This window comes from Balaenoptera borealis (assembly GCF_965194805.1).
Source record: "Balaenoptera borealis genome assembly, chromosome: 2".
Lineage (NCBI taxonomy): Eukaryota > Metazoa > Chordata > Mammalia > Artiodactyla > Balaenopteridae > Balaenoptera > Balaenoptera borealis.
In genome coordinates, this window is record NC_138867.1 from 65,219,061 (window position 1) to 65,235,613 (window position 16,553).

Sequence of the window (16,553 nt, forward strand, 5' to 3'; positions counted from 1 at the left end):
TCAATTAAAGGAACTGGAGGAGTAATAACAGTCTCAATTTCAATAATGAACTTCGATCATCTCTTCCTTTTGGCTTTGAAACAAGCATGAGCAAGATGAGGCTCACAGGTTTCTGTTGGCTTTGCAGAGGAAGGATCGGGATATGAGAAAGGTTAGCTCCCGGAGCTAGCTGTCGGCAGAGCCAGGATCGGATTTCCTGCTTCCTGACTCTGGGACCACGCTGTCCTCAATTTGTGGTCCACAGGAGTCTTAAGTGAAAGATGAGCCGCAAAACAGCTCCTTCCGTAGCCTTCTCACTCATTCAAGTTTTACACAGAGATCACAGGGAAGAGCTAAATATCCACTCAAGGTGTTTTCCATTGAAAGGCTCCTTGTAGTACATTATGTAATGGCAACATCTATCTCCTTATTTATTGGCTTCATTACACTCAAATCTTGGACACAAGGCATGCGTGACTATCACATTCGCCCCAGTGTGGGGCATGAAGGGGACACTGGGGTCCCACCTTTCCTATTGCTGACCCACCCGTGGTAAATTAAGGAATGACCATAATTTCCAAAAAGGGAGGGGTGTTGCTCAAAGACATTTATAATATGAATAAGGAAGAATGGAAAAAAACTGTGCTTACGATTTTGGACACAGGGTGAGATGGCTACCGCTGAAATAAGCAGACACAGGCCTCCGTTTATCCCCAGAAGAATTTTATTTTCCACGCAACCATCTTTCTGTGTATAAAACACTGCCATCAAAATCAAGCCTCCCGTGGCGATGGAGTACATGATGAGAGTCACCAGGGACAGAGAGGCGTACCACAGCTTGTTGCTAGCTGTGCCTGCGGTCCTGTTTCTCCAGGAAGTGGAGAAGAGGAAGGGGAGAGAAGACAGGTCAGTTGATTCTCCGACAGCATCTACCATCCCTCAGCCATTATTAACTAATGCTATCAGGCCCCAGGCCATAGTAATGAGTTATCCAGAAGGCCTATCATTTTACCGACTAGAAGCTCGAAGGTACAGGTAAATATGTAAAAACTTCTTGGCTCAAGCATAGAATTTTTTCTAAACACTGAAGACATTCCATCTTTGACTCAAGTGTATTCACCAAGTAAAATGAATATACCACAGACTTTATTCTAGCTTCCCCATTCTGGATGTCAATTACCCTGGGACAGGTTTTGGCAGTATTAAAAAGTGGCTCTTTGCTGGAGTTTGAGCTTTCCCCATAAACACAGAGCCTGGAGGTGCCAGTCTCTTACGCCAAGCGCTGCCAGCAGCTCCTGCTGATGCTCATCTTCTCTTCAGGGAGAGAGAAGCAAATGAACTTCACCCGGAGAAAGACTGGCTGACCTCAGCTCTTCTGTCCCTGCACTGAAAAGGAGAATCTCTACTAGTACTGCTTCTCCCAAACAATGCCAGGTATGATTAAGGAGAAGTTTGACATTAGAAAAAGTGAAGACAGGAATTCCCTGGTGGTCCAGTGGTTAGGACTCAGTGCTCTCACAGCCAGGGGCCCAGGTTCAATTCCTGGTTGGGGAACTAAGATCCCGCAAGCCACGCAGCACGGCCAAAAAAAAAAAAAAAAGGGGGCGGGGTGGGGAGAGAATAAAATCAGCCGGCAAAAGAGTAAAAATTTTAATGGGATTTACAATAAAGAATCTAAAAGAGGAGGTTAATGTGCTCTCTGGTTTATATAAACATTAATAAAGGGATGGGAGAAATAAGTAGTGATTTCACAATCTACAGAAACTGTTCAGAACAAAGAAAAGAGTGCTTATTGTTGCTAAATGAAGAGGACAGAACAACAACAGGGGGGTGGACTGAATCACTGTCGTCTGCCTCAGGATTCAATTGCCCTTTGTAACCACACTCTCACAAACCTTCACAGAGAAAGCAGCATACTTAATGTCTTCACAAAGCTGGAAAGTGTTCAAGCAACCCAGCTAAAATGTTCCAATTATGAAGTTACTGCAGCCGGAGACAAAGAAAACAGGGAGGAAAGGCCAAAATGACAATGACCATCATATTCCTGAAACTGAGCCAGGTGCTCCGATGACCACAGAGTTATTCTCACAGAGAAGGCACACAAAGCAAATGAAGAGAAAATGAAACTAGAGAAAGGAAGGAGCCAAATGGTAATCGATGACATGGAGAGAAAATGGATTATGTAGAAAAAGGTGAACACTGCTGACCAGTGTGTAGGTGGGGTCCAGCTGTTTCCTCACTAGTCTTTTGGGCTACGTTATTAGTATAAGAAGGACTTTCTTAACAGTAATTTATGCTTAGATTCCCAAGGTTAAATCTTCAACCCTAACCTCTCCGCTCAACTCCAGGCTCCTATTATCCAACTGTTAATGTCTCCACTTGGAGGTCTAATCTGCATGTCAAATTCAGCAGGTCCAGATTAACTTCCCAATATTCAAACCTCCATCCCCAAGTGTGCTCTTCTATGATCTTCCCAACCTCAGAACACGGCAATTCCATTCTTCTCATTAGGGGTGGGGGTGGGGGGAGATTAAAGAACTGCAGTTGCTCTTGACCGCTGTCTTTTTCTCTCCCTGCTCCTGTCCTCTCCCCACCACCATGCCATCCCCAGCAGCAAATTCCACTGGTTCCAACTTCAGACTATATCAGAATCTGACTGCTACTACCATGTGGCTCCAAGCCACCTCGTCCCTCACCTGGATCATCTCCCACTAGTCTCCTTACTTGCACCTGTAACCCCATCTCATCTTTTCTCAACTTAAAATGTGCATTAGACTCCATCTCTCTAGTGCCCTTCCATGATGGTCCCAGAAGCCCTTCATGAGCCAGCCCAGGGCCGTCTCTGATTTCATCTCTTGCACCCTTCCCTCACCACTGGGGTCCAGCCACAGTGGATGTCCCTGTGCCCCTTAAAGAAGCCAGCACAATCCCGCCTTAGGCTCTCCCCAACTTCCCTCGTCTCCCTCACACCTCGTCATGAAAGCCTTTCCCTGCTCTGCTCGCCCCAACTCCCATACCCTGCTTTCTTTTTCTCCAGAGCACTTTTCGTCATTGAACCTAGCCGTATTTGCTTGATTATAAGTTGATTATCTATCCCCCCTCTCCCCAGGAGAATGTACGCTCCACAGAGCAGGACACGGTTGCATTCACTGCTGCTCTCCTACTGTCGAGTGCCCGGCAAATAATAGGTGCTTAATGAATACTGGTGCAAGGACTGCCAACTGTTAGAGAATAACTGGGTGCAGCAATGGTGGCAGAGTGGCTGTGATTCCTGCTGCTCCAGACTCAATTGGTCCTCCCAATGACATCTGCTATAGACACCCCAAATAAGTGCTGTGACTTATTTACCTTTATACTCTTGGTGCCCGGCACACAGTTAATACTCCAAAAATTTTGAATCAGTGCTCAATAAGAAGCACTTGGATGGAGATTAGAAAAAGACCGGGCAGCGGGGAGGAGTGTATGGACACAGAAGCAAGCAGGTTATCAGGTTAGGAAAGATGGCTGGGCTCAGGCTTCGGGTGAGGGTTAGGAGTAAACAAAACCCAACAACAACATTAATTTAAAATCTAGAAAATCTAATAAATAAATAAATAAAATCTAGAAAATGGGTCTTCATTAGAAATACCTAAATAGGGCTTCCCTGGTGGCGCAGTGGTTAAGAATCCGCCTGCCAATGTAGGGGATATGGGTTCAAGCCCTGGTCCGGGAAGATTCCACGTGCCGCGGAGCAACTAAGCCCACACACCACAACTACTGAGCCTGCGCTCTAGAGCCCGCGAGCCACAACTACTGAAGCCCGTGTGCCTAGAGCCCATGCTCCACAACAAGAGTACCGCAATGAAGTGCACCGCAATGAAGAGTAGCCCCCACTCGCTGCAACTAGAGGAAGACCCAATGCAGCCAAAAAAATAAAAATTAATTAATTAATTAAAAAAAAAATGCAACTCCCCCCAAAAAAGAAACACCTAAATATACTGTTTACTTTTTGTTATTTCAGTTTTTTTTTTTAATAAATTTATTTATTTATTTATCTATTTATTGGAGGCGTTGGGTTTTCGTTGAGGTGCGCGGGCTTCTCACAGCAGTGGCTTCTCTTGTTGCGGAGCGTGGGCTCTAGGTGTGCGGGCTTCAGTAGTTGTGGCACACAGGCTCAGTAGTTGTGGCTCACGGGCTCTAGAGTGCAGGCTCAGTAGTTGTGGCACATGGGCTTAGTTGCTCTGCGGTATGTGGGACTCTTCCCAGACCAAGACTCGAACCCAAGTCTCCTACATTGGCAGGCAGATTCTTAACCACTGCACCACCAGGAAAGTCCCTGTTATTTCAGTTTTGATATAGAACTGATGCTTCGAGTTATAAAAATTGACCTAGAAAGTGTCAAAAACAAGACAACAGGCTTAGAAAGGAGTCGCTTATGCTAAGCCCCACATCACCAAACCAACACAGCTTAGAGTTTCAGCTCTCCCAGAAACGGAATCTTAAACCAGTCAATCCGGAATCCCCTGATCAGCACTAGTTAGGTCACCTAACTGGCAGACGCCTGCCATCCCCTGAAGGAAAGTTACCTCACAATAACCAACCTGCTTTTTTGCCTAATATTACTTCCTTGTCCCTGCTCTCTGCTGCCTATAAATGTCTTTTATTTAGTACAGCTCCTCGGAGCTCCTTTCTATCTGCCAGATTGGAGGGTGCCCAATTTGAATCAAATTTTGCTCGGACAAACTCTTAAAAAAATTTTAATATGCCCCAGCTTACCTTTTAACAAAAGAACAAAACACATTAAACATCACCCAACCACAACATTTTTCAGGTAAAAAAAAACTGAGGTCAGAGAGGCCAAGTCATATGCCTCAAGTAAAACAGCCAGAGAGCCAGGGGCACTAAAATCTGCAGCATTTGTGTCCAGGCCCATGGCCTTTCTATCCTACTGCTTTTCGGGTATTCTCCTTCTCAAGATCTTTACAAAAGGAGAGAAAAAAAAAAAGAAAGGAAAAGGGAAGAAAAATTTGGTTGTTCCATGAAGAGTGATACAGGTATTATATTTTCTAGACTAACCTTGTAAGCAAGAATCTCTGTTAAGAAACACACCAAAAAAAAACTAAATTAGATGAATTTACATAAAAATAACACTACTTGTACGTTTCCTAGCTTAATCCTAATTTTAGGCCGACCAACCAGCTGTGCGTACGTAGACAAAAGAGATTTTGTTGGGACACTGGCCTCAAAGCCAGGTCAACAGCAACATCAATCGTTGCAAAGCTCTTAAGCCATTCCTATTGGGTGGTTTCTGGAAAGTTTTTAAAGCAATCAAACTCTTCCAAAATGCCTGTTAAAACCTGGCATCGATAATTAGTCCCAGAAAATGGCTTCAGAATCAATCAAGACATTAAAGTCAGAGTAAAAAAGCACAAGTATTCTCAAGAGAACATACTATTTAATGGGCAAACCAGGCACTCAGTATCAAAGATATTAATATTTTACCATGAAGTTCCTTACTCGAAGTTTATTTGTAAAAATTTTAGAAAAAACTTAGGGTGATGCATTCATTTTGTCAAATAAAAAATTCAGAATGAAAGTACTTAAGAATCACCAGGGAATTCCTTGGTAGTCCAGTGGTTAGGATTCCATGTTTTTACTGCCGAGGGCCCGGGTTTGATCCCTGGTCTGGGAACTAAAATCCCACAAGCCACATGGTGCAGCACCCCCCGCCACCCCCCCCCCAAAAAAAAGAATCATCATCAATGGAAAGAATGGTATTTAATCAATTAAAATGCATTTCCAACTTACTGTGCATATTTCTTCTGCATAACTGAGAACAGAGTCACATAAAACTATAGTCAACCATTTGACTTATCTTTAGGAAAACTTTGCTGCCTTGCAACAAGATCTAGTAGAAGCCCCAAACATACTAGGTTTCAGAGATGACCTAAAATGCAGGACAGCATGCAATATTAAACTTATATATGTACTCAGACCTAGAAATCTGTATTATCATAGAGATTAAGATTTGAGGGGAGTTCCACGGCAGTCCAGTGGTTAAGACTCTGCACTTCCAATGCAGGGGGCGCGGGTTCAATCCCGGGTCAGGGAGCTAAGATTCCCACATGCCGCGCAGCGTGGCCCCCACCCCCAAAAAAAAAGATTTGAAAAAATACCAAAACACGCCTGTAGTGCTACCTGTATGACTATTCAATGTGCTGTAAACATTTTTAAATTGGCATTTGGGTGCTTACTCCAATATTTACCAAATAATAAAATGGTTAACACCATCTTTTCACTCAGGCATCTCATGATTCGATTTTCAAAAAAACAAAACCAAAACAAAACAACTACTACTACCACCAAGCTGAGGAATATAATCAGGATGAAAAGCGTTTTGAGAGAATTTGGACAGTATATTTTGTTTTATCCAAAATAAAAAATAAAATTCACATTCATATAGAACTTTCAGATCCCCCACCCAAACAGTACAAAATAACGTGATGCCTACAAAATCTACAAAACTACAAAAGCCTTACTAGATATAGCAGGCAGTTATTTTCATTCATATTTTATAAGTAAAGTAAGACAGAGCACTTCAGTGCTTTGCCCAGAGGTCACAAAGAGAGTCAACCTGGCCTTAGCACTGAAGGAGCTGGACCCTTGTCTAGCTGTCATTTCCTCAATGTGGCTCAGCAAGAAATAAAACGAGCCATTAATAGTTTGGCATTTCCCATGTACTCTAGGATGTGAATTCTATTTTCAAGGCACTTAAAAAGGGTCTGTATTTTTTTTTAAAGTCGGGGAGGCTTTCTAAGGTAGAACAACAGATCTTCCTTATGAAGGGGTCCTTCCCCTCTTAGGCAGTTGAGAAGGAACAAAATTTTTTTTAAAAAGAAAAGCACTATTTCATTGAATATTCTTTGCAGAAAATGAACCTCCAGCTCCAAAGTACTTTTTTCTTTTTAATCTCCTAAGGATGGGCGCCTAAGATAAAGCCTACCCAAATTTTCAGCCACTAACGCAAGCATGGAGCAGGGGCTGCGAGGTGCCAGCAGTGGGGTTGAGTGTGGCTAAGTCTTAGAGCCCAAATGAGAGGGTGCAGGCAAAAGAGAGCCAAAGAGTGAAAAGAAATGAAGTGGAAAAAGGAAAAGTAGAAAGGCGAGAAAAACAGTATGGGAGAGGAGTAAATGAAGAGGTCCAAAGAGCAGGAAGGAAGGGAGAGAACAAGCAAAAATTGTTTTTGGTGTAAGCAGGCTGCTAATCCCTGGCAATACAACTCGGGGTAGAGCCTCTGTCAACACTGGGGTACTTTCTCTGAGTCAGAGAGTGAGTTCACGCGGAAGCTCTCCATAAAGGCACATACCAGTTCTTGTTCCATTTATGTGCAAACTCCACAAGTAAGAGGAGCTGGATGCCTATGAACAGGAAGCCTCCGACGGCTCCCACATAGCGCCAGGCTGCAAAAGAAGACCGTCCGAAAGGAGATGAGGTGACTGTCCCAAGTGTTTAACTCAAAAGAGAGTAATGACTACAGTTAGTTTTTACTGCAGGCTCCCTGTACCAGTAACACATTTAATTCCCACACAACCCTACAAGGTGGGTACTACTATTACACCCACTTTACAGATGAGAAAAACTGAGAGTCTACACGTAAGTTGACAAGGTCCCATAGCCAGTAAAGGGTGGGGCTGGGATGTGAACACAGGCAATCCGGCACCACAGCATCCAAGCTTCACCTCCATGCTATAAATAAATGCCAGATATCCTAACAGATGCGGTAATTCATAAAATCAACAATGACCCTCAATTTAAAAGTAAAATCACACAATGCCAGAAAAACCAAGGATTCAAATTTTACCGGATAGAGACCCACCAATGTCCAGTGAGGAAATGAGGTTCAAATGGGGGGCCACGGACTCAGGTTCTACTTCTGGCTCGGCCACAGAGAAGCCCAAACCTTGGATAAGCGCATCACATCTCTGGGTTGTCTATAATACGACTGAGCTGTGCTAGAGGATGGATAGCTAGGTCCCGTCCCATTCTAAGTATATTATCCTAATATATACAAGGACCTCTGTGGAGAATAGAAAACTAGTTACCAGTATTTTAGGTAAAAAGACAACTTGGATACAACTTCCTTAAGGAGTACATAAAACCGGTATGACCCTAAGAAACTGTCTGGAGCCTGATATATGGCTATTTGAGGGACTATGGCTGTTCCTTATTCACAATGTGAATATTTTTACTATCTTAATAAGGAAAGTGAATCCATTTGGGTCTGAACAGTGTTCTGAACCTCTAAAACTCAGGCTTTTTTTCCCCTTCCTACCTCATATGAAGAAGGGCCCCTTGTTTCAGCTATGATTGAATGCTTTATATTAAATAATTTCGGTAGGTTCTATCAATAAGGAATATAATTCAGTGTTATACAGTTTCACATAAGGCAAGTTTAGAGATAGTCTGGAGGATGCCTTTCTTACCCCATTATAGCTACAGCAGATTTAAAGCTGCTAAGAAGCCCTAAGTTTGTGTGCACTGCTCAGAAAGAACAAGGTCTCCCTGGGTCACGCTGACATGCTAAACTAGTTTTCAAACAAGTTTTAAGTGCTTCATTTTCCCTTCAGGCTAATAATCTTAATTTCAATTCTTCAACCGGTAGAGTAACTAAAGGTCCTCTCACCCCTCCCAGGGAGGGAGAAGTGGCGGGGAGTGGGAGGGGGGAGGAAGTACAGAGGGTGGGTGAAGTGTGGGCAGCTGAGGCAGGATTTTTTTTTTTAAGCTACAAGAAAGTTAGTAACCTACAATATCAAAGGCACCCCGGACTACGCTTTCGAACAGTTTTACGAAGTGAATAAAAACACAATAAATAGATACCCCCAATACCCCATTTGTACCATTTAGAAAGGTCTCCTGATCTGGAATGAAGAAGGCTCCTGAGCACATGGCCCCCAACAGCAGAAGTTTAAAGAACCAAAAGCTGGAGGGGAAGAAAAAAAAAAAAAAAAAAGGAAATGTATTTAAATGATATTCAAGGAAGGACAAAAGACCTCTTAGAGGTAAGCGTGTCAATTCACGATTCTGTTCTCTCCAAATGGAGGGTAAGTAACTAAGTGACTGGAGACTGCCTTTTCTCATAATTAGACAGACTTCGGTGTGGCCTCTGATTGTGCAAAACCATTTTGTTGCAGGGGTGGAAGTGACCTGGGGGAAGCTCTTGGTACAAGAAATAAACTCTTATCTCCAAAGCATTTCTCATCATGGTACCAGGTGTTACAAATAGGATGCCAGTTCTTAGGCCACTGTGTGGTGGTAAGTATCAGTTCCACCTTCCCTAAAATCAGTGTCAACAATTTCAACCAGAGGAAAGCAGTCAGAGGGTCTGAAGAGTGGAAGAGGTCCTGGAATGTTGCTCTGAATATAAGGAACGGTGAAAGGACCCCCAAAAAGACTCACCCATTGTGAATATAGGCTCTACAACTTTTACTGTTGTTGATTTTCAAGGTCAGGAGGCAGAATATAAAGAAGAAACAGGCCATTCCAAAACAGACTCTATATACCGCAGAATACCCCACCAGCTTCTCACAGGTGTCGCCAGCTTTAATGCCTTTACAGATATCCTCGAAAAAAGGGATCTGAAGAAAAAGAGAAAAAGTCATTTGTTAAAACTAGGAAAAGAAGGGCTGCCATGGAGTGTTCTTTCAGCCTACAAGTCAAAATCCAATGTGAAATACACCATGTGCAGAGAGAAATTAAGACTGAGAAGAAAGTCTCTCTTCCAAAGACCTCTTTCTTTCTCTGAATCTTTCTTAAAAATATAGTGCTCATAACATACCACTCCACCTCCACTTACTCCTAATGAATTCTGAAATCCAGCATCAGAGTTTTAAAAAATGATACTTATAATACACAGGTATATTTTTCTTTATTCATTCATTCATTCATTTTTGCTACGCCGGTCTTAGTTGCGGCATGCGGAATCTATCGTTGCGGCCTGCAGATTTCTTAGTTGCGGCCTGTGGGATCTAGTTCCCCAACCAGGGATCGAACCCAGGCCTCCTGCATTGGGAGCTCGGAGGCTTACCCACTGGACCACCAGGGAAGTCCCACGGGTATATTTTTCTTGAAATGCATAAATATAGAGAATAATTGCACATATGCCATTATTTATATAGGATAAGCTCCTGACCTGGAAATGAAATCGGTGGGTCAAGTAGTATCTACATTTTAAAATTTCAAGAGATAAAGTCAAATCACACTTTTAAGGGCTGCATTTACATCCTACCAGTAATATTTGCGACTGCTCACATTCCCAACCTGAGCACCAAATTTAAAGGTTAAAAACCACTATCTTGTTTTAATATCCTGTCTTCCTCATCACTAGTAAGGTTCACATCTTTTCTTAAATTTATGGCCATTTGTATTATTCTCTGTGAACTGGCAGTTAATTGGATTTTTTTCTTGATCCACTGGAGCTCTTAATTATGGACCTTAATCTTCTGATAAATGTTGATAATGGTTTATTCTAGTACAATTAGAAGGTTTTAATGTAAAACCCACTTACATTTTCAGAATAATTAAAATCTTACATTATGAGAACAAGCAGCACGTTTCTATTAATGTCAGAAAATAAAGATTTAGTCAGTGTTTAAAAAAAAAAACTTGCTTCTTACCAACATCAAAGCTGAACACTCTTTAGAACAGAAAATAAGTTGAAAATCACATTACAGCCTTTACTCACAAGCCAAAAAAACAAAACAAAAAAAACCCAGGAAAAAAATGACATAAAACTAGAGGTAAAACTGAAGCATGATAATTTAGTTTCTTCTCCAGAAAATATCCTAAAGAGACAACAACAGTGGAGGTTATTAAGATTTCCATAAACAGAAGGAAGACTACATTTAATTGCAGTTCATCTTCCTCCACGAGGGTTCCCTCCCTCAGAAAAGAGCTGCAATCATTACTACACCTGAATCTCAAACATGCTTTTCCAAACAAAGCATGTTTTTCAAAATTAGTGTCTCGGGCAAAAAAGCATTAATACTGAGACCCTATTAGGATAGCTCCATTTCCATGAATAGCTATAAAAGATTTCATGGGACTTCCCTGGCGGTCCAGTGGTCAGGCTCTGCACTTCCACTGCAGGGGACACGGGTCTGATCCCTGTCGGGGAACTAAGATCCTGCATGCTACGTGGCGCAGCCAAAAAAAAAAAGATTTCATAAAGAAATGCCAAATATTTTGCAGTCAGCAAGTTCCTGCAACTCCAATTTCTTTTTGATCAGAGCAAGATATAAATGCATAAAGGGAGACACTATTGTATTTTTGACCAAGCCGGGTAAAATACTAAGCCTAATAAAATACAGAATGTCTAGTTAAATTTAAATTTTGGATAAATAATAACTAATTTTTTAATATAACAACACTTGGGACATACTTAGACTAAATATTGCATGGGACATATTTATGCTAAAAAAGCATTCCTTGGCAAGAGATGAAGCTCAAAAGGCAGGGTCTTGGTGGGAGGGGCCAGGCGTATGCCATGCTAAGGAGTCTGGCTCCCACCCTGTAAGGGAAACAACTATTTAAGTTGGAACGCCTTTGGCTGCAAAGTGGAGAACATATGGGAAAGGGACAGGTTTGAGGCAGGAGGATAAATTAGAGGGCCACCGGATTAACAGTCCAGATAACAATCGAAGAAGGTAAACTACTAGCAGAGAAAACAGAAATTCTGTGGCTAGAAGTCATAGTTGGCAGGACTGTAGGGATGGCGAGAAAGTGAAGGATGGGGGGGAGGGTTCTCTTCTGCTTTTTTAAAGCTGTTTGGGGTGGTGGGGGAGTAGGGTTGGCAGAGGACAAAGAGTGGAACTGAAAAGAACAGATCGGGAGTTTGCTTTTAACATATAGGGTTGGAAGCGCCTTGGAGCATCCCAGTGAGAACGGCTGGTCTGGAAATTGCTTCAGTACAGCGATAAGGTTACAGGATACAGGAAGTGCCCTCACACAGGTAATGAGAAGTCAGGAAGGGCCTTCTGAAGGACCTTGAAGTTTCAGCAGTGTTTCACAGTGAGTGAGCAAACTCACATGGTTAAGATCCTCATATACTGAAGTAATGGGGGACGCCACACAAGTGAACGTTTCAGAGCCTCTAGCAGGAAACAAAAGCTGCACCCCTATGAGTGGTACCGATAATAAGGAGGTAACACTGCATTAAATCTGTAAAAGGAGGCGCCATGCCACCTCACTTACTCCGTTTTGTTCATATGGGATTTACAGCTCTGTAATATTCATGGAACTCTTCTCTTCCCTCCCTTCCGTGTCCCACTCTCTCAGCAAAGCTAATCCCTGCTGCACACCGCCGCCCTCACTTCCACTGTAACACGCGCATGGCAGCACCCCTTTCGTCTACACCAGCCCATCTTTCCCGATTAGCCTCTTCTCCACCTCCCTACCCCACACCCACTTCTCTCTTCTCCTTCTCAGATCAGTTCAAGAAGAACGCTACTGCCAGCAGGCCTGAACGTCTACCCTACCATCCCGCATAAATCCCCCCTCCCCTAAAACCCTTGTTTACCGCCAGAGGCCCTTAGGCTCATCAAAGGCTGAGTATGTGGCACTGCATACTTCATCCAAAATATCAGTAGGCAAACAACCCCCTGCTCCAAATACTAAGACCTGCTTTATGCTCTGTGGGTGACTTAGTCATGTAGCCTTCAGTACGTGGTGAATATTTTTAGGCAAAGAACCTCCGAGTTGAACAAGCTGGCAGGATTTAGCGAGGGGAATCTGCCCTGATTAAATATTTGCTGTTCCAAGCTCCATCCCAGTTTTAGAAAAAGAAAACATACATTACACACACAGATTCCACACTGTGGGGTAGCGGGGACAGGCCTGCTAAGGGTGTTACTTCTTATGTCTGGTTCTGGGCAACCAAGGACACTGCATCTGTGTTGGTTCTGTACAGACCCAAGGGCAAGGGTTTCCCCCCACCCCTCAGGCAACCAAACTCAAAGCCACAAATTATCAGGAAGAATAAAAAGCTCACATGGACTTCCAACCCTGAGAACTAAATCAGTGAATCGTTGTAAAAAGTGCTCATCACAGCTCCTAATCCATAGTAGCCATTAAGTAAACTTCCTTAACTCTAAGGTACTATTTTATAAAAAGAACTTCTCGGGGAGGGAGTTAGGCACATTACATGAACCCCTAAGTGGTTGATGCATTCTGATTTAAACATGGGGGGACATGAACATCTTAGAACTCAGTAGATGCTCTATTCACTTTACAAAGGATTCATATTGAAAGTTACAGTTGGACCCCCATATCTGCCAGTTCTGCATCTGTGGATTCAACTAACCACAAATGGAAAATATTTTTTTATTTTTTTTTATTTTCCAGGAAGTTCCAAAAAGTGAAACTTGAATTTGTCATGTACCAGTAACTATCTACATAGTATTAGATATTATAAATAATCTAGCGATGATTTAAAGAATATAAGAGGATGTGCCTAAGTAATATGCAATGTCATTTTATATAAGGTACTTGAGCATTGGTGGATTTTGGTATCTGATAGCGTCCTGGAACCAATCCCCCACAGATACCAACAGACAACCATACCGGGTAACTTTCAATAAGGTGAATCCTTCCCTGGCACATATATATAGGCATACATCAGAGATATTGCGGGTTCAGTTCCAGACCACTGCAATAAAGCAAATGTCTCAATAAAGCAAGTCACACAAATCTTTTGGTTTCCCAGTGCATATAAAAATTATGTTTACACTACATTGCAGTCTATTTAGTGTGCAATAGCACTATGTGTGTTTTTTTTTTAAAAAGCAGTGTATAGACCTTAATTAAAAAATATTTTATTGCTAAAGTACACTAACCATCATCTGAGCCTTCAGTGAGTCATGGCAGTAACATCAAAGATCACTGATACCATAACAAATATAATAATAATGAAAAAGTTTGAAATATCATGAGAATTACCAAAGTGTGACACAGAGACATGAAGTGAACAATGCTGTTGAGAAAATGGCACCAACAGACTTGCTAGATGCAGCATTCCCACAAACCTTCAATTTGTAAAAGAACGCAGTATTTGCGAAGTGCAATAAAGCAAAGGACAACAAAACAAAACAAGGTATGCCTGTATAAGAATTGAATTCTAAAAAACAGTGCTCACTACCTATCTTTCAGAGACCTAGTTGCCACCCAAAAGAAAATATGTCTGAACTCCCAAATCAGGGAAGACATTTTGAGACATCAACACAAGTATTACGCTCAAAGAGATGGAAGCTAGAAAATCCCCGTAACTCATCTGTATAGAAGAGATGCTAGCTATGCCTCCAAAACAATTTCAATCTCAGGTAAATAAATATAAACAAACAACAGAAGAGTTATAGGAAGGCTTACAGGTCTAGTTGGCCAGGGGCCCACATGCTGCAAACTTAGCAATAAAGTATAGAATTTGGGAGTGTTTCTTACAGAAATGAAGAGGAAAAGGAGCGGCGTGTTCCTATAATATTAAAATATTATTTGGGAGAGATGAGAAAATGGCATATTAGCAAAGGGAATGAGTCTTACATTTCATTACATCGAATTTTTAGGGCATTGAAGGAAACCAAGCTGCAGAGAAAGCTTTGGGCAGCTGAGCAGGAGTGATACCATAAAACCTAGAAGAACCGTATCTGTAGGTTCTGTTTAGTATCTCTTACTTGAAATGAATTTCAGAATCGAGACCCTCTCCCCTTTTTGATATTCCACTTATTTTCAAACTTTCTAAGACAATTTCTTTTTGTCTGTGGAAAAATTCCAGTGTCCACAGGAGTGATGCCTGTCTGTTACCCACCCACGGACAGCAGCTGTGAAACAGGGAACACCAAGATCAGCTTCCATCCTCCTCTCCATGGCCTCTAGCAAAAAAGGCTCATTTCTCTGTAAATTATTACCTTTGAGGCCCTTTTTCTGGCTATTTTTAAAAACAGTAATGGTCTCCCCTGGTGGCGCAGTGGTTGAGAATCCGCCTGCCAATGCAGGGGACACGGGTTCGAGCCCTGGTCCGGGAAGATCCCACATGCCGCAGAGCAGCTAAGCCTGTGCGCCACAACTACTGAGCCTGCGCTCTAGAGCCTGTGAGCCACAACTACTGAAGCCTGCGCGCCTAGAGCCTGTGCTCCGCAACAAGAGAAGCCACCGCGATGAGAAGCCCACGCACTGCAACAAAGAGTAGCCCCTGCTCGCCACAACTAGAGAAAGCCCATGCGCAGCAACGAAGACCCAATGCAGCCAAAAATAAATTACTTAATTAATTTAAAAAACAAAAACAAAAACAAAACAGTAACAATCTCACATCTCGTTTGTTCGGGTTTCTAGACATTTTTAGGAGAAAAGTCTACATGTGTCATTATTAAAAGCCATAAGGGGAACTAAAATTTCACCGAGCCTGGTTTTATTTGACCCCGCCACCTCTGCCATCAGGAACTTAACGTCCGCAAATAGTAACTCCCCAGAATCTCGGAAGCACACAAGACAGAGACGGCACTGATGCTCACAGCTCCTCCTCCACCGGGAGCATTTCGTCAGGATCAAACCACCCACATACGATTAGACAGTTAGAAAACAACTCCAACCAAACTTTAAATAATAAGCTTGCAATCCAAACAAGATAACTTGCAGAGAACTGACTAATAATGATGGCACGAAGGGCTCTTCCTCAGAAGGGAAGCAGGTGACAGCTAACGTCAATCTGCTCAGGGAATTAAGGTAACGGGAAGGCAGTATGTACAAACAAGAATCACGCCAGTTACTAATCTTGAAGGAGAGATAAGAGTTAATCCCAGCAAAAACTCATATAAATCTTCAATTAGGCAATGGCAGTGGGGATTGGGGCCATGGAACAGACAGGTCCCGTGTGCTGACTTGATGGGGCCTAGGAAGAAAGGCAGAGGAACCCAGAACTAAGATTGCCAGTTCCTCGCTTGGCAGTTGGTTGGATGGCGGCCCAGCAGCGGATAGGAGTCACAGAAGAGCGGTTTCCGGATGGGGGGGCAGTCATTCACTTAACGACAGGCGGCCAGTATCCAGGGGAAATGTGGGCAGATGGCTAAGCAAGGCTGCAGTGCTCCAGAAAGACAGCAGGACTAGAGAGAAGGACCTGGTAGTGACCAGCAGAGGTGGCAAAGGAGGCACTCAATGGAGTAAATAAACTCACCTGGAGAGGAATGCGGGTAGAGGAGGGGGAGGGAGACAGAGGTGGGAACAGCCCAGAATGCTGGGGAATGCAAACATTTGGGGACTGGGAAGAAGGGGAAAATAACCAAGCAAGAAACTGAAAAGGTACAGAACTAGAGAGAAGTTGAGGGAGGCTTTCAAGAAGCAGAGTGTGTCAAATACCACCCATGCCATGACAACGCAGATTGGATTTGCCAACAAAGAGGCATCCGGGGCAGTGATCAGAATATTCTCTAGAGTAGATGGGGGCAGAAGCCAGACTGATGGCTGAAGGCTGAGCAGAGGAGACAGTCAGGGGGGCTGGGTAGCGGGCAGGGGGTGAACCCAGCAGCCCTTTCACCCCTGCTTTCAAGAAATCT

At 42.9% G+C, this 16,553-nt stretch overlaps 1 protein-coding gene across 2 annotated transcripts in view; it reads right to left on the reverse strand.

Annotated features, from left to right (window-relative positions):
• The window catches only part of SERINC5 (serine incorporator 5), an 86,459-nt gene that overhangs the window by 20,423 nt on the left and 49,483 nt on the right, over positions 1–16,553 (reverse strand). For both annotated transcript variants that reach the window (XM_082378011.1, XM_082378012.1), the window contains 4 exons: positions 9,415–9,593; positions 8,856–8,938; positions 7,325–7,418; positions 630–841 (listed from right to left, as the gene is read on the reverse strand). In XM_082378011.1, coding sequence (XP_082234137.1) covers positions 630–841; positions 7,325–7,418; positions 8,856–8,938; positions 9,415–9,593 — 568 coding nt within the window. The remainder of the gene's footprint in view (positions 1–629; positions 842–7,324; positions 7,419–8,855; positions 8,939–9,414; positions 9,594–16,553) is intronic.